General features: G+C 45.7%; 2 protein-coding genes across 3 annotated transcripts; one reads left to right on the forward strand and one right to left on the reverse strand.

Moving 5' to 3' along the window:
• Positions 1 to 907: 907 nt before the first annotated feature.
• LOC139350953 (protein mono-ADP-ribosyltransferase TIPARP-like) lies at positions 908 to 3,727 on the forward strand. Its single transcript, XM_070992627.1, has 5 exons — positions 908 to 1,746; positions 1,839 to 2,007; positions 2,110 to 2,297; positions 2,623 to 2,892; positions 3,289 to 3,727. The coding sequence occupies exons 1-5, from the start codon at positions 908 to 910 to the stop codon at positions 3,725 to 3,727; spliced, it is 1,905 nt and encodes a 634-aa protein (XP_070848728.1).
• A 197-nt stretch (positions 3,728 to 3,924) lies between these two features.
• On the reverse strand, positions 3,925 to 21,951 carry tulp3 (TUB like protein 3). 2 transcript variants are annotated; one of them, XM_070992383.1, is made up of 12 exons: positions 21,859 to 21,951; positions 15,501 to 15,542; positions 13,967 to 14,018; positions 10,029 to 10,191; positions 9,693 to 9,893; positions 6,993 to 7,126; positions 6,701 to 6,892; positions 6,507 to 6,619; positions 6,056 to 6,173; positions 5,879 to 5,977; positions 5,612 to 5,783; positions 3,925 to 5,514 (listed from the first exon to the last, which is right to left on the reverse strand). In XM_070992383.1, exons 1-12 carry the CDS (start codon positions 21,876 to 21,878, stop codon positions 5,381 to 5,383), a joined length of 1,440 nt encoding a protein of 479 aa, XP_070848484.1. In that variant the 5' UTR covers positions 21,879 to 21,951; the 3' UTR covers positions 3,925 to 5,380. The 2 variants fall into 2 exon arrangements, with proteins under 2 accessions (XP_070848484.1, XP_070848485.1); XM_070992384.1 differs by lacking the exons at positions 13,967 to 14,018; positions 15,501 to 15,542; positions 21,859 to 21,951 and adding an exon at positions 12,626 to 12,977.
• Between the last annotated feature and the right edge of the window lie 674 nt (positions 21,952 to 22,625).

The raw sequence follows: 22,625 nt of genomic DNA on the forward strand, positions 1-22,625 counted from the left end.
AAAGATAATAGTATTAATACCACAAAGTCGCTTAAGTACCTTAAATTTGTACTTCATTAAGTTACATTCCCCCACTGCGTATAAGCTACATATTAAATAAGCTTTTATACTACAGTCAGTATTCTAAATTATGTCTATTTAATTGGTTTTAATTACCGTGAAAACGTTGGAAACTCTTACTTGTCTTTGTCTTTTCTTCCATTGTTGGACTTGGGCAGCTCTCTCTCTCTCCTGGCTCCATCACTCCTCCCTCTGGACCGACAGTTTCTCCTCCTCCTCCTCTTCCTCACGGAGAAACAGAGCCGTTTGACCGATGCTGTCAAACTTTAGTTCACTTCTCCAAACAAATCCTCAGAGTCCCTTCCATCATTTTCCGAGTCCAGCTGTGTGAAGCTGCTGATTAACCCTGTGAGCCTCAGCAGGTGTCAGGAAAGACGGTGAGCTTAGCCAATTAGCCACCTGTTAATTAGCTAGCGTTAGCATTCACCGCAGCGCGCTAGCTAGCTAGCTAGCTGCAGTGCTAATAATGTGTGTAGCTAACGGGTAAGAATGTGTTTTAAATCGACAAAGACGTTAAAAAGTTGGAGTTAATGTTTTTAGTTAGAGGCTGGGCGAATTAAATTTACATAAATTATGACCTCCAGTCACTGGGCGTTCATGCAGCCAACAAGAAAAAGACTTTTATCTTGAAGCTAATATCGAGCCGCAGGAGAGGATGCACTGACTTGAGTAAAAGTAGCATTGCCACAGTGTAGAAATACTCTGTTACGTAGAAATTAAAGTATATTTCTGTTCATATGATGTCAAAATAATACAATGAGAGACATACTACTTTCAGCTCTAGCTTCCATCATGTCCTTAATTTGCTAAAAATGTGTTGTGCAGTGTTTTTTACAGGAGGTCCAGGATGTCTTATGTTTCATCCAGGAGGAGAACAAAGAGAAAGATGGCGGACGATGTTTTGGCTTTTGAGCCTCCATCCAAAGCTTCCAAAGTCACCTTGCTGAGCCCGTCCCTCCTCCTCCTGGAGATCCCTGCTGACGCCAACACCAGCCTGCCGGCGTGGGAGGCCGTCAGATCCCAGCAGCTGGACGTCACCTGGAGCATCAACCCCTACAGCATCAGTGTTCATTTAACCCCTGTGGCCTCGATGCAAAGCGAGGCTACACCTTCCGGGAAGAGTGGAAGGACGTCTGTCGGGACACAGACATCAGCGCCTTCTTCCATCGTCCAGTCACCCAAGGTGATCGTCCAGTCCATCGGTCAGCAGCATGACGCCTGCCAGAAGACCTCCTGCGTCCTGCTCACCTTCTTAGAAAACAGCAACCAATCACCAGGGCAACCTCAGAAAATACCCACGACCCACACGCCAGGCACCTCCCTCCTCGTCTCCCTGCCGCTCATCATCGCCCATCCGCAGCCTCCCGTTCAGTCCAGCATCCCTGCCAAGGAAGTGGTCCTACCCGCCATCCAGACCCGCACCAAGCTGCAGGCCCAGTCCAAAGCGCCCGTCCGGGCTTCATTCCACACCAGGAGCTCCACTAACATCCAAATCTGTGACAACTTCCTTCTGAGCTTGTGTAACGACGGGGAAATGTGCGACAGGCACCACACTCCCCTCCCGTTCCACTGGCAGCTGTGGTATGTGGCTGGCCAACAGTGGATCGACCTCACCCCTCGCAATCAGATCTTACTGGAACGACTCTACAGCAACGTCAACCAGGACAGCGTTTGCATCAGGGATGGGTGAGTAGTAGAACTGGAGTCAGATCTCTGGTTTTAGCTGTTTCCTGCTAATGTAATTGTAACCTTACAGTGCGGTCCAACTCTCCCTTTAGACAAGTCAGCTACTCTCTGGACTTCGACTCAATGAAGCTGGACAACTCTTTCAAGTATGCTAGGGTTAGACGGCTGACTAACTCTGACCAGCTGGTGAACAACCCTTTCTTTCCCAGTAAATGGAAGATCTACTGGTGGAACAGCATCAGCTGGGAGGAGTACAACGAGGTGAATGTTTGCTCTTTTCTCTCTGGTTTTGAGTTCCTTTAGTGGCCTGTTTTCCTGTTCGCCAGTCGCTCCCAGTTCATTGCTTGGTTCCCCTCTTCGTAGAGTGTGTCCCCCCTCCTGCTGCAGAGGATAAGTGAGAAGGAGGCCAAGTGTTCCTTCACTATCTACTCACAGACCTACGAGGTGGACTTCGACACCATGATCCAGACTAACGTCAAAACAAGTTTCCAGAGAAAAGTTCGCTGCAGGCCCATCTACCGATCCCCTGATTCCATGCAGCCTCACCTCCAGTCAGCATCCTTTCTCTGTCTCCCACCGACAAATGAAGTAGAGCGTCTGCCATAGGAATTTTGCTTGTGATACTGAAAAGAAACTTTTTAAGAGATTCTTTGCAACATTATATCCTGGATGCTAAGCAAAGTTTGTGTGGTCTGTGGTACAAAAATGGTTTGGGGTTTCAGTTTACAGTACTAGTAGTCAATCACAGAAATTCAAATACTCGCATGATTCAGATGTGCAGTAATGGCAGTCTGTTTGTAAGAAAAGTCCTGAAATGGTCCCACATCTCCTCTTCCGGACATTGAAGTCCTCCATGTCTCTGCTCCCCATCCCCAGGACAAGGATCCACACTGACCCCACAGAGCCCGCCAGCAATCCTCCGCCGGCCAACTTCAGCGTGGATCCTCTGGAGGAGTTCAGCTCCTGGTATCCTCCGGTGTGGCATCTGGCCTCAGACGAGGACTGCAGCTTGGTAGACGTTCCGGCCGGCACGCAGGCTTTCCAGCGGGTCAAAAACCTCTTCTACCAGAGCCTGCCTGAGACCGAGGTGGACGTCATCAGCATCCAGCAGGTCCAGAACCTCCTCCACTGGGACAAGTACCAAAGGTTCGGCTGCTGTCTTTTGTCTTAAAACCTCAACGTCTTAAGTTAAAGTTACAAAGTAGGTTTGAACTGATTGTGGCTTTTGAGTGACAATAACAAACAGATCATACTTCAATCAGTCATTTTCGTGCCAACACTACCACTTTCTGTCTGTTTCAGCTAAAACTGAAGCAAAGACAATTATTGTTGTGTGCCTGCAAACCTGTGCTGCTTTAGGTCACGTCTTATCGGCCAGTTGTGCCAACGAAACAGATTCTATCTGCAAGTATAGGGCTAATGAATCTGCTGAGCACAAAACACTGGCAAGCTAATGTACAAGTACAGTGCATATCAACATAAGACATACATTCAGCGTAAATTCAGTCTGTGTTTAAGTTTGTGAGGGTTGTCGTCTTACAGGCACAAGGTGTACATGCAGAAGCAGCACACCGAGTCTGCGGAGCCTCTGGAGAGACACCTCTTCCACGGGACAACCAGAAAGGCCTCGGAGGACATCTGCCACAACAACTTCGACCCTCGCCTGGCCGGCATCAACGGCGCGTCCTGCGGTTTGGGCTCCTACTTCGCCATCAGCGCCTCCATCTCCCACAGCTACTCTGGGTCGCGTGGGGTCCGCCACATGTTCCTGGCCAAAGTCCTGGTGGGGAGGGTGAGTCTGGGAAATCCAGAGTTCCGCCATCCGCCGCCGCTGAAGTCGGAGACGAGGCAGCACTGTCTGTACGACTCCTGCGTGGACAACGTGCACAAACCCACCATGTTTGTAGTTTTTGATAGCTGTCAGTGCTACCCGTACTACCTCATCAAGTACAAAGATCTGCCCAGAGAGATTAAAATGTAACAGCAGGGGAGCTGATTCATGTTCATTGTTCAGACATAAACAGTCAGAAAGTGTCCAGCTGTGAGTTGACCTGACATGTTATCAAATGTCATCACACGCAGTTGCAGCAGTTCGCTCAGATAAAATGTACAATATACCGATAATGTCACATTAAGTTCTACTGGACAGCGAAGAAGACGTGTAAGCAGAACAAACTCTTTTCAAAATGTCTTTATTTTGGTTATTCAAACATTTTACACTGATGGAAATAAGTACTTTTGTTTGTCCCTCAAACGTGTTCTGAATCAAACTGTTCGTGGTTCATAAAGTTCATGTAATAGACTGTTCACTGAATACATTCATCTCTCTGTGTCTCAACACAAGTTTGATCTCCCGTCGTTACAGTTGCATCTGTTAGAAATATGCCTGACTGTATGTTTGCCAAATACCAGACTGGAATGTTTCGTCTCTTGTAGTAAAAGCATCGATATATTTCAAAATATTTTCAGAGTCGTTTTTTTTCTCTCTTCCAAACTCCATTGCACACAATAATGACAAAACTGAACTTTCGTAAGTTCCTGGCACGCTTTTATTGTGAAAATATTTGTAGTAATTTCCTGAAGAGCAGCCGGGTTTTGAATCTGTTGGTTTGCATGCTGAGGAGGATTTCTGAGTAAGAAACACTATATTCACAAAGGAAGTACATCTACCCCTGAAAGCGTCTTCAGCGGGACGTCCCACTCATGTCCCACTGAACACTTTGTCTTTAAAGGATCCAGATTTAAGGTGATTATGTGTGAATTTTTACAGCTGGCTCAACGTGTTTGTACCATACTGATGTTTTCGCCACCCTCCACAGACATACAGTACAGTGAATTAAGACATTTCATGATGTCGTAAAGCCACGTAAAGGATAGTTTCCCTTATTGATTTCCCTTAAGTTTCCCTTCTAATTCAAAAGGGAGCAGATGGAGACAAACAGGCACAGGCAGTTATATTTTTAAGGGGCAACATCTGTATCTATGTACAAATTCAAATATAAGATCTGTCTAGTGTATTAATCCTTAGCTTCTATCCATTATTTTAAAACTCCATGTCCTGAAATGACATTTAGTATTTCATGTTTAAAGACTGCTACAACAGCTCCAATAAGAAGGCATCACCTTGTCTTTTATATACAGTGTGTATATCCTTTCTCTTTAAATGTGCAATTCTGCGTTTGTTTTCTTTTTCATGAAAATCCAACTTGTTATGACGAAAAATCACAGTCACAAGAGCAAAATTACACTTATTCACAAAAAAAATCCCCAAAAGCATAAGACAGGCACCTTCCACACAACAATAAAACAAGGGACGACAACATCATAGAAAAGAATGACATGAAAATTAGTTAGAAAGTAGACGGCAGGTTTAACCGTGGAGCCACATTTAAAGATGTAAACAAGACTGAATTCAGTAGCCACACCAGCGCAGAGACCGCGATGCCCGCTGCTTATCAGAAACAAGTGTTGGATGGATGAAAAACAGAAACCTTTTCTCGGTTCCTTTTCATTAAATAACTCTGTGATTTGTCCTGAGGGTGGCGCCAGAGGAGTGGCCATGTTGTCATGCAGTAGAAGTTCTTTTTGCACCAGATGTCTGATGAGCGCCGGTCTCCGGCGCAGATGGGAGTGTTCATTCGCAGGCCAGCTTGCTGTCGAAGCTCGACAGGCCGATGGCGAAGGCCTGCAGGGCGCACATGGGGTAGTTGTAGTCCAGAGTGAAGATGTCTTCGGCCACTCTGCCAAACTGCATGACGATGTAGTCGGCTAGAGTTTGGGGAAACAATCACACAGCATGTTAATCATTACCGTCTGCCTGAACAGTGTGAGAACGTGTGGGACATTAAGAGGGGGGGGCGCTTACGGTCGTTGTCGTGAACTATCTGAAAGTTTTTCACTGACGCTTGGGTAACGCGGCCGTGGAAGTTCAGCACGTAAGACTGGGTGTCGTCGTTCCACACGGGCGCCTTGTTGTGCAGCTCGATCAGGTTGTCCAGCGAGTGATTCTGCCACCTGCTCAGGAGGCTCTCCTGCTCCTGCAACACAAAACCACGTTCAGGTTTTCACCCGCGCAGCCGATCGCGCACCAGCTGCAGACCACACACAGTGATTCCGGGACCGTCACACTCACGTTTTGAGGCCTCGCAGGGACTCTTTCAAAATTCATGTTCATGCCCGGGATGATTACAGTCATCTTACGCGGCCCTTTGAATCCCAGCACGTTGGTTTCCTGCCAAATAGTACAACAACATTATGAATGAAGTGGTAACGCAGCAAACAGTCGTGTGTGTGTGTGTCATTCACTCACATAGCAGATGGCAGCGAGCTCCTGTCGTGTGTTGCTCTCTTCCAGCAGCGCCCCGGGGTTTTTGCAGGGATTGGTGCCGTTGTCGTACACCGTGAATTTGGTGCCCATGAGGTTGGACCTGGCAGAACGTGGTGATGAAATGTTCACAGCGTTTCACATTTGTCAACTGCTGGCAGCATTTTTAATATCTGAGTCAGAGCAGAAGTGCTGTGTCAGAAGCGGTTATTAATAGGTGCTGCTAAGCCTCCAAAAGCTGAATTTAACAATAATTTATGCCGGCTAACACACCTGTTTGTCACAGATGACGTGGACAGAAATGTGCAGAAAAACCTGAAGAGCCAAGATTTTCAGGAGGATTTCAGGCAGATTTCACTTTTTAATAATCTAAACCAACAAACGACGTTGAGAACGCAGTCCCCCAGGCACACAGAGCAGATCTGAGAGTAAGTACCTCAGTTTACCGATGAAGCTCTCCCCCTCTCGCGACAGATCAGTGGCGTCCACTGAAATAAGGTAGTTGGACGTCTTACTCTTCTTCCTCTTCCTCCCCGCCAGCAGAAACACCTGGAATGAGAAGCAGACGTGAATGAAAACTGATCTGTGTTGTGGTAAGCGGTCAGTAAGTCTTCGTCTGCCCACACTCACCCTCTTGCCATCCTCTCTCTCCATGTGCATGAAGTAGGTGGGGTACAGGCCGCGGTCCATGCCTTTCTTGTCCCGGGTGATTCGACATTTAACAGTGACGCCGCGCGGAGCCGGACGAAAGACAAACTCCTCTAGATTGGCCACGTCGATTAGTGCGCTGTCCGCTGTGGGAGATCCGGGGGTTACCGCCTCCTGGGCACAATGCACACGGACTTGTGTTAAGATAACAGCCTTTTTACACAATATTTAGTGCTGAGACTGAGATCATGTGGTCATTTATCGGGACACTCACTGGAACGTCTTTGCCGCTGGCGGCCGAGGACGGTCTGGTGGCGTCTGCGTTCAGGGACAGAGAGCGTGTCCGTTCCTCCTCCACGTCGTCTTCGTGCTCACTGGCTTCGTCGAAGTTCATGCTGCCAGACAGACCTGGAGGGGGAGAAGAGGCAAAGCTGTGATGGAGCTTTAAGAGCGTATGACGGCCTTTTCCTGCTGGGAGGCATGAAATCACAAGTTTTATATTTCTATGAAGACCTTTTAACAGCCGAAGAGGAAACTGGGTGAAGCATTGCGAATCTAACTGAACCAATCCAAACTGCTTTCTATCAAACAGAGCATCAGGATGGTTCAGTTACTGCTCAGCGCTCACCTGACAGGAAGGTCACATGTGGCCGATGGCTTCAGCTGAAGCCCTGCCTGTCACAAACAATGCATCTGTCATCTCAGGCTGAGATTAACATCCGGAGATGAGGCTGAGCGGCCCTCTGAGACCCGTGAAGACACGGCTCTGTGCGGTGATGTAGAACGGACTGCTGACTTGCAGCCAGTCAAGACTGCTCGAGACATCTGTCTCTTCATTGATAATTGGATTTATCAGGACGCAGCTCTTGGCTGCAGCTATAGGCCATTTGAGTGTACTGTCACAGGATGACAGCGGTCCACTGGTATGGAAACGTCTCAGTAAGGACGGAAAATTCTTTCAGCTCTGCAGCGTTTAAGACATGTCAAATTAGGACATTTTTAACTGTGATTAAAATTCTGCTTAAATTAATCGCATGACCAGACATGACATTGAGATAATAATGTGGTTGGTATAAAATTATACAGCATGTTGCACAAGTCCCCCTAATTACTGAAATCCAATCTTTAGCTCATAACCACAAGTGGGCTTCTCGTGATGAGACCCCACAAATATAGTTACACAGACAGTGTTTTCTACTTGGCACACAAAATTCGGGGTGGGAGAATAATAATGTGGCACTGCCAAACACAATATTTGTACTGGGGTATTTACAAGAGGTGAACCCAGGACGTGCAGCTGCCCCTGAGAGAAAGCAAGACCTGCCGTGAAAGACGACAGGCTGCAAATGTTAGCCTCGCTCTAACAGTGACTCCAGGGCTCCAATTAAAACACCGAGCAAAGCCGTGAGGGCCGGTGGCTCCTGAAACCAGCCACCTGGAAATGCCAGAGGACTCATAATGATCTGACCACAAAACCACAAAAGACACACAATCATCACCACACAGCATATTTTACAGTCAGCCAAAAAGCCCTTGACTGAGTGAGCTGATCAAATATGAAAGTCCAATTTTCTACTTCCTCTGGTGTCGGGGTATTATGTGAGGACGGAGAGCCGAAAATACCTGCTGGAAGTCCTGAGGACGTATTCTCATGCTAAACTGGGCTGACATTAACAATGAGGTCATGCATTATTGAGAGGGACAATGACATTTGCTGCTGCGGCATCGCGTCACACTAAAGCCCGGGAACAAAGATGTGATCAGCGAGCTGCTTTTGTGACCCAGGAATCGCCTGTGGCTCGGCAAGCATGTGGAGCTGTTTAACCTTATTTATTGAAATGACAGTTAACATGCTTTCAGGTTGGAGAAACTTGTTTTTACTCCACAGGTGGACAAGTGGACAATCCACGCTGGGCTGGACTTTAACGCATCTGCCAGCCGGCTGGCGAGCGTGGGTGGCGGATGCTATAATGATGCCATAGATGAGCACTGCAGTATGAACAATGCCCCGGCCTATTATTAAATGACCCATTTCTCACTGCGTCACCATCAATCACGCCACTGTCTGCGCCTGTGTTTCAACCTGCAACAGGAAGCAGAGTGCTTCCAATTCTAGGGGACGTCAGAAAGTCTGACTTTGCTGAACAATGGCTGCTAATCTGGAGTACTTAGAGCTACATCTGTCTGTGAGAGTTTCTGGTGTGTTTCTGTGCAACTGGTGGCTCTGTTTCATTTATGTCTTATTTCTGCTGCTGCACTCAGGTCTGATCTGAATGAGACTACCACCTAAAAAATATACATATATAAATAGTATATAAATAGAGTTCAGCTGCTTCACCGTCATCCTGATCCGAATAACTTCCCTTTCTCACTTTACCAGAGATCAAGCAGTAGCACACAGCGTATCATCTTTGATGCTACTTTTTGGGGAAACAGCATCAGTGGATTCCTCAGTCGGTGATGAAGGCAAATAATTAAGGAGCATTAATGAAACCACATCCCCTCTTACCACATATCTTCCCTAAAGCAGGATGAAAGTCAATCAATGGGATTCGTGGATTTAAAATGCTTTAATGGAGCGCCTCACTAGTCATTCATGGGGTAAATTAAAGGGATATTTAAACCATAAACTGGAATTACTTAACATTAATTCACTGAGAATGAAACTTGTATGTTTTCATGACACTGTGGGGTTGACTGTAAACTACAGGTTATTGTAAAACACTGTAAAATCCACAAAACCCTCTCATTCATGACAGGCATGGCTCCAGTGTATGAGTGGATACCTCGAACTCAAGAGCTGCTCAGAGGTGACTGCTGTGCTGTTATCTGACATGGCCGCTACTTTTAAAGCAAATGTAACTCAAGAACAAACTTATTCCTTCACAAAAACAAGGTGTGTTTCCTCTTGAAAAGCCAGCCTTGTGTATTCCAGGTCAAAGGACTGTGAGTGTTAAGCTCTGCCAGGCCTCACCTTTCTTCTGCAGTAACTCGTGGATATCTGTCTTGGGCTCCAGCAGCGTCTCGGTGTCTCCGTCCCTCTCAGGCTCCTCGGCAGTGGGTGACTGAGGCTGTGACTGGAACTGAGACTGGGACTGGCTCACTGACAGGATTTGGATTTTCATTCCCAGATCAGGGGCTTCTGAGCCCAAGAAAGCTGCTGGGCCATCGATACCTACAGCAGAGGAGGACAGACAGTTTGCTGTTGTCGCTGTTACACTTTGCATGTTGTGGTAATTACGCAGAACTGCTGGTCTGTGTCTGAACTCTGCTCCTCCACAGAAACAACAGGCTACAGCTGTTTCCTCACCATCCATGATGACATCATTGGTGACGCTGAGTTGAGACTCTACCAGAGGGGCCTGCTCCTCGCCACGCCGTGTCCTGGAGCGCCGGGGCCGAGCCTCCATGTTGGGCTGGACCATCATAGGGTCCAGACGCTTCCTCCGCTGCTTCTGCTTCAGCAGCGCCCTCTGTGGGTCAAACAGGGGAACGTAAACAGCATGAAAACTCTGTGTATGCATGTGCTAAGTGCAAAGCGACTGGAAAATCAATCAATATATATCAGGCTTCTAATAAATATTGCAAGCGGTTGAGACCATTTAACCGAGATGGAAAACAATGACTCTGTGAGATGAAGGTAATTACATTAGTATGCATGATAAGCTACAACTTAGCAGGTACTGCAAATGGCCAGGGGGATGACATTGAAGATGAAGACCCTGTAAAAGACAGGTGACAGCTGCACTGCCCAGTTTTTAGAAGTATCTTGCAGCAAACTGAAGCACTGGGCAAGAGGAAATTTAGATTTCCTGCTGGTAGATGATAAAAAGTCCCCAGTCATCTTCTGGGGACCATGAATACCTGCATCAAACTGCATAGAAATCCATCGAAAACTCGTTAAGATATTTCACATTGAAACAAAGTGTGACGCCGACTGACTAACCTGCTGACCACCACTGTCATCTCAAGAGCCACAAGCTGGACAAATCACACCACAACACAGTATACAGTTTTTGTAAACTGGTGATGGGAGCTGGTCCAACAGCAGTAGGAAAGAGAGCTACATCCTGTCTAGCCCCATCAGGCTGCAGGATAAAGTCCTCCAGCTACACGATGGAATAAGTGACTCAATGTATGAATATGTCACGTAATAGAAATGGCGACCTTGAAAAAGCTTTTCAAACTACAGAATTCTAGAAATTGATTTTATATTGATGAACAACCACGCTGTATGGACAAAGCAAAGGCACCTTACAGCTGAAGTGAATGCAGGAAAATAACCTTCCGAGTGAAGCCTCAAGAGAGGGGCAACAAGGAGAGCCACCGTGAAACCTCACAATCATGCCAAAGCCAGAATACCTCAGAGTGCAGCGGACGGGTTCACTGGACGGCTGAAACAATGAAACAATGGGAGCTGTGAGAGTACGCTGAAGAAAGGCTAACTTTCACCCAATGAGGGCTATGAAGAAATGAGGCAGGTCTCTGAGGACTCAACTAAACGTGAACCCTCACTGCCTTTTTCTGTAGTATGACTCCACAGGATTGGTACGCGCTTCAGGTAGTGTGGCTTTAGCGACTGTGATGAACCTTCATCCCGGCCGTGCCGTATCCGCTCCCACCCTGAGCCCCAGTCTCCTCGGTCAAAGCAGCCGGTGGATTACGCAAGCGAATTAATGAGCGCGTCAAATGCACAACAACAAGACCTGTTTAGTGATGCTGTTTAGTGAGCTGGAAGAGACCGGCAAGGCCTTGTCTCATATGTGCCAGACCACAGGGCCTTTCATAACTCATCAGTCATTGTGCTTACGCCGAGAGAGTAAACGTCTCTAAGAAATGCGTCTCACTGTTTCCACCCCTGTGTGCCAGCACAGCTTCAGCTGCCACCACTCTTATGACTTATGGGTGAAAAAGTGGATTACTGTGAAACTTCTGCATCACCAGCAACATAAAAATCATTCTCCCTTAGCACAAAGAGGCAGTGTATTGACAGCAGATGGGAAGATATAGTCCAATGACTGTGCTATTCACATGGTTAAGCAATGGAAATAAAACAGTTCTTTACTGCACACGTGTGTGAGGATCTTAATAATCTGGACATGGATTTGTTTTATCATTTCAAAAGACTCTGCGTGAAGAGGACTGGGTTTTGCATGGCTGCTTTATGGCTATAAATAAAGGCGACAAATGAATAAAACATAAGGCAGGATTATTATAATGAACATCATTACAGTTAGTGTAATAAATGGATGTGGAAATACGACCAAATTATGAGTTGCATAAAAATGATGAAGGGGAAAGGTGTGTGTAAAAATGAATCTGGCCTGAAGCTGATCTGAATTTTGAGACTGTCTTGATTATAATTATAGTTTCTGATCAGTTGGTGCGATTTGACTTGTTCGACATTTTTTCCTGACTACTGGATAAAGTGAAACTGCCTCACAAATGACTGAAAATGAGCCTAAAGTAAGGTTTAATGGCTTCTTCAGATTGATTTTTATCTGCACTGTCAGCCTGCACTCTGGACCTATTCTTCATATAATCAAAGTCCAACCAGTTTGTGCTGCCTTCCCTTCCAGTTGCTATTTTAAGATAATCTATTGTTATACTCCATCCTTCTGTAACGACCCGGGACTTGGCATTTTGAGACCAGGATGTGACTCCATCCCGTCTTTCCTGCATCAGCTAAAACATGAGAGGAAGTACACTTAAGTATAAATCTGATTTCAGGACAAACTGTATATTAAAGTGTGTCTTTGTTGCATAGAAACTGACAAAAAAAAGTTGAATATAGTTAAGGGGAGATTACTGGAAATCAGGCAGCCTGTATCACTCAGTTTGTGAACTGTTATCCTCAGACAAATGACAAAAACACAGCAGAAAAAATAAATATAAGAAGTTACAAACCTGCTCCATTGACATCCTGGACAAGTGTGTGCCAACGTTAACAGGTTTCTCTACAGAAAAACATTACAGAGTCCCATTTGTCTTGCCGGTCAGATGAAACTACGTTCTCCCCAAAAGAGCAGCACTCCTGCTGGGCATGACTTTGTCTGCCTGTCCCTCATTCCTCTCCTGGAACTGAGTCTGTCAATCGATAAAGCAGCAGCCTCCTCTGCACTGCCTGGTCCTCCGACAGAAAAAGGGTCCGTCTCTCAGGCGAGTGCCGAGCGCCACTGTGTTTGTGTGTGTGTGTGTGTGTGTGTGTGTGTGTGTGTGTGTGTGTGTGTGTGTGTACGTGCGGCCACTGTTGCTAACTGAATCAGCAGTCATTAGCGCTCCAGCAAGAGAGAGAGAGAGAGAGAGAGAGAGAGAGAGAGAGAGAGAGAGAGAGAGAGAGAGAGAGAGAGAGAGGTGCGCTCACAGTGAGATACGGTCACAGCCACACTGCTCTGGGTATTGTTATCTGAATGGTTTTCATTTTACTTTCTGACACACTGAAATGAGTGAAAAGATGGATTTAACTTTTACTGCTGAATATTTATTTGTTCCCACCCTCCACGTGATGCCTCTCTGGGCACAAGTAGGCATGAGTGTTTGTCCTCATGAGTGTTTGTCCTCATGAGTTATGTAAGAGCAGAAGACTCTCAAGTGAGGCTGGTTGGACTCAGCTGAAAGTACGCTCAGAGCCACACAGCTGAGCCACAGCGGGACCGGGACCAGGACACACACACACACACACACACACACACACAGAGCCAGGCACCCTGCACTAAATCCTCCTCTCTCTTTGAACTCAGCAATCTGGCCCAAGTGTTCCTTTCTGCCTAATGTGTGAGATAGCGGCGTACGGCTCACAGCTTAAAGCAAAGCTCTGCACAGCAGCTCCTCAGCGAGGTTCGGGATGAAGCATCTTACAGGGAGGCGGGGTGAAAGGAGAACAAATGTGAGACAGGAGAGAGGCTATGACAGGTAATGGGTGGATAACAGGAAACAATTCTGCTTCGGGAGTAAGCAAGCATTAAAATTCCAAGTGACTGGGCAGGTGAAAAACAGGAGATTTCCGAACGAATGACGTTAATCCCTAAATTGCACGCCACTGCAGTGATGCTGGAGCTGCTCCTGCCAGCAGCAGACACCCCTTGGTGACCCCAGAGTGGCAGAACACAAGGTCATCTCAGCCCTTTAAGTTTACCAGATTCATGCAAACTCTTACAAATATAACAGGACAGCTCTCAACCACAAACGCTGTTCAGAATTGTCAAAAAGTGAGTGTCGCTCATTCGTGGATGCAGTTTGGCTTCCTACCTGTCTTTCCAGCTTCTGCTCCATAAGACTGGCACTTTCATCTTTAATACCGCTACAGGGAAAAAGGAGAAATCGTTCTTATAGAGTTAAGACATTTCACACAGCATGTACACTGAATTACATTTTCTTATCAAACCAGTAGAGGTTACATTAATACAATGAAGGCTTTGCATCCTTTCCAATGATGTCACAACACCAGAATTCTAAAATTCAGTACAACACTAGTGTAAAAAACAATAGTTGATGCCTCTTTCAGTGCCATGGCATAAAGAAATAAAAGTCCTATGCACACAAAAAATTAAGCTTAAATCCTGTATGAAATAAACCAATTAAGGCGTTAAGGGGGTTTAATGACAGTAGTGTCTGAGCCTGCTGGAGAAACATGGTGTGACCCATTCTCTGAAATTGATCGAGAGAAAAAAGAAAGCAAGTTTGAAGGAGAAAGAGACGGAGAGCAAGAACAGGAAAGAGGACAAAGCTCCAGCTGAGAGGATGCCTAGCAGTCTGGGTCCTCTGGGCATTTATCCTGGACACCTGTCTGAAGGGACCGGGCCTGTGTTGCTTGGCTACGGTGAGGAGAAGGGCAACAGCAGGAGTCTGTACTGTCTGAGTCACGGTCAGAGACCTACAGTGTCTCTACCTCTGAAATTAGGGGGGGGTTAAGGATTATACATGTAGGATGAAATCACTCTGTCTATCTCTCCACTGGGCCAGCTTATCTGATACCTCACTCGCTCATTCTCACTTTCCAGCTCTTGTGTGCAGGCGATGACACACGCTACTCAAGGACCTCACTCCCAATGCCGACTGACATGAAAGCTCATCTCTGAAGGACAGCCAAAACGTCATGAGTTCTTAAAACCCACTGAAACTGAGAAGAACTCGAGTGCTTTTATGAGCCTGTTCCACTCTTATTAAGCCGGAGCCTCCTCATCTGCAGCCCAGCAGCCTGCGTGGGCTTGAGTCACGATCGCTCGATCCTACGTCAAAATGAGTCACCTCGCACCGGCGTGTCATATCATCACTTGTAAATCCCTCTCAGAGTATCCCTCACTGTCACTGACACTGGCAAACGCATGGGTCCGCTGGGAGGCCACCTGAGAACAGGTGCTGGTGACAGGGAGGCTGGCTAGAGGCTAGTTGTTTTTTAATTACTCATAAGGGACTGCCGTTTAGGGCGGTGAGGAAAGAGATGGGTGAAAGTTGTGCAGGCGAACTCGAGACCTCAGAGCAATCATTCTGGTCTTTTGGACAGGACACTTCTACCAGCGTGGCTTTTACCAAAGGACTGCCACTGCTACCAAACAGTTTGATGCGCTTATACCCAATAAACAGACCAGTTTCCCACTGGGCTGTGTACAATACAAAGAACACACATATACCAAAGCTGCAGGTTACTCTAAATTGGTGATGATGCTTAATCAGAAATACTTTCTGTCAGTCCAAAGTCTTCTGTTGACCTGGTCATTCAAGCCACAGATTGTGAGAGGAGAGTGGTTTATGAGTGTGTTTTGGTGTGTGTAACGCAGCCTACCTTGCTGTTGAGTTCGAGGAGATGCTGGCAGAGCTGGAGGGTCTTCAGGGAAAACAGCAATTTGGCACCAATGCCGCCAGTAGTACAAGACATGTGGGAAATAAGAGCATGGGCTCAGCAACAAGATCAGAAACTAACAATAACGCACTCTATGCAGCGTACTCCAATCTGTTGGGGGGTGGGGGCTGAGAGAGTGGCCTCTACCACACATGTTCTTGGAAAACATGCTCATATGCACACGCACTCACACACACACAGGCTTAGAAAGTGCCTCATCACTGCTGTGAGTGATCAATGTTTCATTAGTCCATCACAGCTTGGGTGACAAGAGAAGGACACGCCACTTTTGTCCCTTCCTTGTGTGTCAGACCATGGTAACCATGGAGATTTCAGCTCCGTCAACAGCGCACCTCCACCAGCATTGATTAAAAACCTGCATCCAGTTCTTGGGCTCCACTGTAACTGGAGGCCTTAGCACTGCGCTGTGAAGATTTACAGAGGGACAGAGGGAGCGCTCTGCACATCAAAATATTTAGTCAGACAACATTTGGTCAGAGGCTTTTGTGAGGCAAATATCAAATGTGAAATATTATAGACTTTGAGAGAAAATGTAGAGCCTAATATGATTTTAATGCTATAAATAATGAAATGGTAATTACTGTCTATCACACAAATGTGCAGTGTGCAAAAGAGGACTTGACGATGAAGATGAAATGCTTCTTCAGGATGAAAAGAAGAGCTGTGAAGAAACTGCATGCCATTAACCAGAGGAATCTTATTATGGGGTCACAGTCCATTTTGGCTTTTGTATTTTCTTAATTAAAAGCCTTCCACTTTGCTTTAAAAGGGAATTTGAAAGTTGAATGAGTATAACTTGACGTCTGCCATAGGCGATTCAGCTTCCAACTTAGAGAGGGTACAGAGTAAAAGGAGGACTGATAAGATTAAGTGCTTAATTCCCTACGTGTCAGCAGCGCATGGCAACCAGAGAGGAAAATTATACCAAGATACATGTTGAAGGAATGGGAGAAGGGCAAGCACAGTATCTGTCCTCTCCCACTGTGAAGCTGGAGGACTCTGTCTTTTCACCTAAATAGCTCACTTACATAAAACTCGTCAGCCACAACAGCAACAATTTGTTTCCAGCTAAGGACAGTTTTTGGTACAGAAGCATCTCTGGCATATCCAAATGCAACAAAAAAAACTTAGATGAAACCTCAACAAATTGGATCACTATTAGTTATGTTCTGCATACCATGCTGCCATTATATTAGAATCTAGACATTACTGAGGCTTGACAAAGAAAACGCTGAGAGGCCACGCTGAACAGTGAGTCATTCCAGCTGTTCCAGTAATCACATGGATGGATATTCGAAGCACATCCTTTGCTATGAGAGTGTTCCCATCAAGCACCCAACAGCAGATGAAAAAAAACAGGTAGGACGCACACACGTAAATCATCAACTCTGGTTACAGCACACAGTCACAGCCTCATGCTCTGAATAAGTAACGACACGGTGGCAGAAACATGAGCAAGAGGCACATCTTTGACTGCGGGTCAGCCTTTCAGCTGGCCGCAGGGAGAGAGCAGTGACTGGAAGAAACATTACAGTGGCGCTGACCTCTGTCCTGGCACTGGCCACTCTAGCTGTCAGCTTGGGGAAATAAAGCAAAACTGTGTTTGTCTGTGAGTGTGATAATGCAGGAGCCAGCCATGCTACTGGAACAAACACACCGTAATTCTTGGAGCGCGCACAAGGAAGGCTAGTTTCAAACAGCTGCCTGTATAGCACCGAGATCATAATATGGTGCAACTACCTGTATGACCAGCGGCTGTAGACAGGCTGAGATCCCCCATTCTTCACAGTGTCCATGGATGCGGCTGCGGGAATGTCACTCCACGGCTCTCCAAACTACAGTGTCACAAAAATCCTCTTCTACGCTGGAGTTCAGAGTTGCTGTGCAGTCCTACCTAGCTCTAACATCTCTGCTAATATGTGACTGAGAAAGAGTAGCTGCATCCCACCCAGGGGAGTGACAGCTACCGGTGCCGAGGGGCAGACCGAAGCTGAGAGGCTTGGGGCTGTTGCCATGACTTTGCACTTCAGGTAACCAACAAGGATTCAGATAGAGAGAGGCATGAAAGTGACAGGCCTGAAAGCCAGAGGAACAAAGAACAAGCTCGGAAGGTTCTACGAACTTCAGTGAAGTTGCTTAAGCAGGACTTCAGCAGTTTGAGCCTGCTTAAGTTTGATATAATGTCACTCTTTCTAAATAAAATCAGTCAGACTGCTTACTATCACCTAAGTTCCCTTATTTTACTGCCAGACTCCTTTCCAGTAACTTTCTGAAAGACTCAGCAATCAGTCGCAGCTCATTTCCTCTGACTCACGAGGGGGCTCCACATATGTCAAACCGCAGATGCACAATCTGTCTGGCATCTCAGTTATATGCAATACTTGGAATTTATTGAGCTTTAAATAGCCTGAATCTCTTCTAAAAATGACTGCCTCATCAACATTACTGGATTACTCTGTGTTTGGCCATCAGCGTATGAGTAAGATGCCCCAGCCTCTGTTCTGCATGATAATATTGAAAGCTACTTTAAAAAGGTAACTCAATAAATTGAAACCTAAAGATTACCTTTTCTAAAAACAGACATGGTGTGTGCACTTTAATCTAGTTGCTAGGAAACCAGGGTCTCTCAATCGTTTTTCTGTGCCTATTTGCAGGAGCCGGAGACAGAAAGCACAGAAAAAAGGAAGAGTATGTTTGTGTATGTTTGTCCTGGGAGACAGCAGTAAAATGGTATATAAGTCAACCAATGATGAGCAGGGGGAATCGTTCACCAGAGGGATTAATTACTGAGCTCACAACAAATGATGGAAATACGCTACAAGAGTTGATAATAATACCATTTCCCTCGGGGGAAAAGGGACACACTCCACACAGATGCTTTGCTTTGTTTAAGCAGCTTTAAAGGAACATCGGCTACTGTCCATTAAATATATGAGCAATCTGAACATCTTACAGTGAAAGAAGCCACTTAACACTGATCATAGCAAATTTAAAACCTAACTCTGTAACATACAGCAGAAAATATAGCTTCAGTTAAATTTAACCAATACTGTAGCATTCAGCAAGGAGTGAGAGTGAGTCCAATACAAATACCAGGGATGTTTTTCAGCATCGCAGTGCATGGGAAACAGAGTGGATTTCTCTGGCCAACTGGGCCATGTGTGTGTGGAATCCACTGGACAACCACACTGGATCACAACTCAACCGCAAGCCATGCCTGTAGCTGCAGAGGTCAACCGCTATCCTTGTGGAGAATTTTTTTTAATTGATTGAATTGTAATGATGGTGTAATGATGGTCAGCTAAGATGAGTACTGAATTCACTTTCATGCATCTATTCCTCTTGGAGGCCAGACACATTATACATTTGGCAGTTTAGCAAGCTACATTTTCCCACCGTGGTGACAACTGACAACTGCTGACAACTGACCACTGATGTGTGTTTTGCAAAAAAATCTACTCGAAAAACGAGTTCTTTGCTCGATCTTTTTGACCTTGTTCAATACTGCACTCTGTAAAGACTCTCCTCTGATATTGGTGGTACTCAGTGATATTATACTGCATATCTGCTGTACCCAGAACCAAAGCAAAGAAAAGACCCCACTGTGGTTAGTATCCAAGAGCATTGGCAGACCTTGCCTCAGTTGTCAGTAATAATAATGTATTGTTATCTGTCATTGCCTTTTGGCTGATGATTCTTAGCTGAACGTGGACATCTTTAGGTGCTGTTAGATGTCAGATGTCCCATTTCTCATTTAGGTAATATACTACATTCTTATCACTAACCGTGGCGATGGTAGTACAGTGCAACAAAGGACAAGAAACCTTCAACAGCCTCCCACATTCAGCACTACACTCCTGTATGCTGTCCCTGCAACGCTACATTTGTGATGCTGTTAAGAAAAATCGCTCTTCGGATGAGTCAGCTTTCAGGCTCAAGGATTTGTGACTGCTTCATTCTGTCAATTGAAATTAGTTAAAGTGAGTGAATATTAAAAAGGCCCTTGTGCTATGGAAAAAACTCTGCTATAAGTAATTATGATACCATCCATCCATCCATCCATTATCTATACCGCCTATCCCTTTCGGGGTTGCGGGGGGCTGGAGCCTATCCCAGCTACAATGGGCGAGAGGCGGGGTACACCCTGAACCGGTCGCCAGCCGATTGCAGGGCCACATGAAAGGACAAACAAACATTCACACTCACACTCACACCTACGGACAATTTAGAGTCATCAATTAACCTAATGAGCATGTTTTTGGTCTGTGGGAGGAAGCCGGAGTACCCGGAGAGAACCCACGCATGCACGGGAAGAACATGCAAACTTCACACAGAAAGGCCCCGCCTGACCCGGGGATCGAACCGGCAACCTTCTTGCTGTGAGGCACCCGCACTACCTGCTGCGCCACCGTGCAGCCCTAATTATGATACCACTAAGAGTAATTAATAAATTTGTCAGGCATTTATAAAATGATGAAGAAGTGGAGAAGAAGCCCTTTTTCAACCATCTTCCAAGGTTGATCATGACAAATGCTGAGTCAGCCATCTGTGAACTTCAACACAAACCCTCTGGGTTAGTTGACCCCCAAGAGCAGTGTGCATCACAGCTGGTGTGCTAATCAGAAATGAGTCCATTGCTGTGTCTCACATTACTATACTGACACAGTCAGCCAAGACGCTTCCCAGTGTAAAATCGTGCTGTTTGTTCGAGAGCTGGTGAAAAACATAAACAGGGTGGTAGTTAGCTACACCAAGTCATTTTCTAACTGGTGAATCAACTGACGCTGACTGGCCCCACTCAGGTTATGGATTCATGTAGCACAAAGACAATTCAACAAGAACATTTTTCCATAAAGCACACATTTTGAAGAGCATCACTGAGTCTAAAAACGCAATAATAAACATTATGTTGCACTATGAGTCTATGCCGTGAATGACAGCCCTCGCCTGCAAATGTTTACAAAATCAAATAATCAGACGTGGACTGCCACAGGAAAGGGTGGGAGCTGCTTTGATTCTTATCTGCCTGCAAAATGAAAGCAGGCCCCTGCTCCAGTGCTTGATATAGAAGCGTCTTTCTCGCATGCACACACGTAACACTGAACCCTTTTGCCAAACGTGTGTTTCCATGACCAGCACAGTGGACATCAGAGGAAAACTGCAGGAGGCACTATGGTGCATTATACCGAGGGGAAGAGTGTGTGTTGAGCCTGACTGGGGCTATCAGGCTTTCAGGACATCATGTTTACATCTGATCCCTCTGTTACTTTCATATGTAGAATGAATGTCAAGGACGACACCCCATGTTTTGCATTTACTGACTGACTTGTTTACCTACTTAGTTATAATTGCATTAGGCATACAGCTTCAGTAGCTGATGCGGGTGGTGAGGATGTACGCCACTTTAGAGGAATGCTCTGAAAGGCATGCTCAAACATGACATGCAAACATTTTTTCCTTATGCTTCTGCCTCATTGCATTCAAAGCTAAACCCAGTCAGAGTGCCTGACTGTGGCTACCACCATCTGTGATGTAGATCATTTCTGTGACTGTAATTAAACAGAGTGTGGTGGATTCCGTCTCGTCACCCTACATTCCGAAACTCGACGCAATCATACATATTATGGGAATCATTATAACCTAAACTGTATCGACGCAAAAGGATGAGGGAATTGCAAGTCAAAATACACAAATTTCTAACTACAACAAGGCATTCCTGGCAGTCATGTAGATATGTATAATTATCTAGATATACATGAATCGGGCTTTACATTATTAGATAAGATGAGTTCGCTCACTATTGGTGAAGAACCACATTAAAGCTAGCGGATGTGGTGTTTATCAACGAGGACCATCATTAAAGCACGTTAGCCACTTGCGTCACTTGATGGATTTCTTTCCTTTTCAATTATTGAGCTAAAACGTTGAGCGATTCGGGAAGCGCTTTTGTGCTTCGACACCGCGACCGTTAGCTCGCTCACCGACTTACACTGAGCAACATCACGGTTACATCGTCAAAATTGAGACGTGGTAAATGTCATTCGTGTTTTTCCGCCAGCTGTGGAATGTTATAGCTAGCTGGTTACAGTTACAAGCTAACGTTAGCTTCCTCAGCCCGGGCTCTACTGTACGCAATGGTGCCTTTCTAAAAGTTGTGGATGACAGTTAAGTTTTTCGGGGTACAGAAAACGATAACGACCCCGGCTAGCTTCTCATTCCGCAGCTCACCAAACAGAACAAATGCTAACATAACGTACGAGCAATGTAAGCTTTGTTTTACCTCATGCTGTCGTAATTCATGTTTCTCCACGGTTGCTAAGGAAGATCCTCGTGCAGCGGTACACTTTTTGTGGACGCGGTTGAGAAGAACTCCGTAACTCGGTCCTTAGTTACCGAACACACCAAGAACGGGCGATCCTATTGGCCAGCCGATTACTTAGATGGACGATGATTGGCGGACAGTCTGCAGAGGGGGTGGCGAGTTGTCCTCAATAAAGAGTTGTACATTTTTTCCTTTTACCTTGAATTATGCCGTTGCTTCAATTCAAAAATGGATCACAGCCATGAAAAGCAAACCTGTTGTTACAGAGAAGATGAAAATAAAAGGGTTTGGTACAGTGACCAGTAACAATGACAACAAATACCTGAAGAAACTCAATGCATCTGTTACGATTACTAATGTCCTTCATCTGTAATATGGTCACAAAATATTTCATGTCTGAAAGCTGGAAACAAAATCTTACCCTGGAAGACTTTAAGTGATTTGCTTTTTTACCTTTATTACACTGCAGAGAGCAGGAGGTTCCTTCTCCAAGTTTCACTGTCCCTGCCACCCCATCACTAATTGTAGGCTGAGAGAAGTCTTAATTAAACACGAATTAAACTTTGAACTTATTCATTTATTCTATACGTTTATGCGACACATCTGAAAGACAAACGGGTGTTAGGTTACACAGCATTGCTCACAATCACCAGCAGCAGCTTTCAAATGATCCTCCAGCAGCCCCCTTGTGACTTCAGGTTTTATGTCACTGACATTTTACAGCA

Source organism: Chaetodon trifascialis, chromosome 22 (assembly GCF_039877785.1).
Source record: "Chaetodon trifascialis isolate fChaTrf1 chromosome 22, fChaTrf1.hap1, whole genome shotgun sequence".
In the NCBI taxonomy this organism is placed as follows: Eukaryota; Metazoa; Chordata; class Actinopteri; order Chaetodontiformes; family Chaetodontidae; genus Chaetodon; species Chaetodon trifascialis.

Bases quoted from the DNA above. Each gene is read 5' to 3' on its own strand.
- LOC139350953 (XM_070992627.1), top strand. From the start codon at position 908: ATGTCTTATGTTTCATCCAGGAGGAGAACAAAGAGAAAGATGGCGGAC. The intron at 1,747-1,838 runs GTGAGTAGTAGA...CTCTCCCTTTAG, and splicing joins AGCGTTTGCATCAGGGATGG to ACAAGTCAGCTACTCTCTGG. The intron at 2,298-2,622 runs GTCAGCATCCTT...CCCCATCCCCAG, and splicing joins TCCATGCAGCCTCACCTCCA to GACAAGGATCCACACTGACC.
- tulp3 (XM_070992383.1), bottom strand. From the start codon at position 21,878: ATGAATTACGACAGCATGAG. The intron at 14,019-15,500 runs GTAGGCTGCGTT...TTTTCCCTGTAG, and splicing joins TCCTCGAACTCAACAGCAAG to CGGTATTAAAGATGAAAGTG. The intron at 5,784-5,878 runs GTGAGTGTGACG...TTTGTGTTGCAG, and splicing joins TCCCTGCGAGGCCTCAAAAC to GAGCAGGAGAGCCTCCTGAG.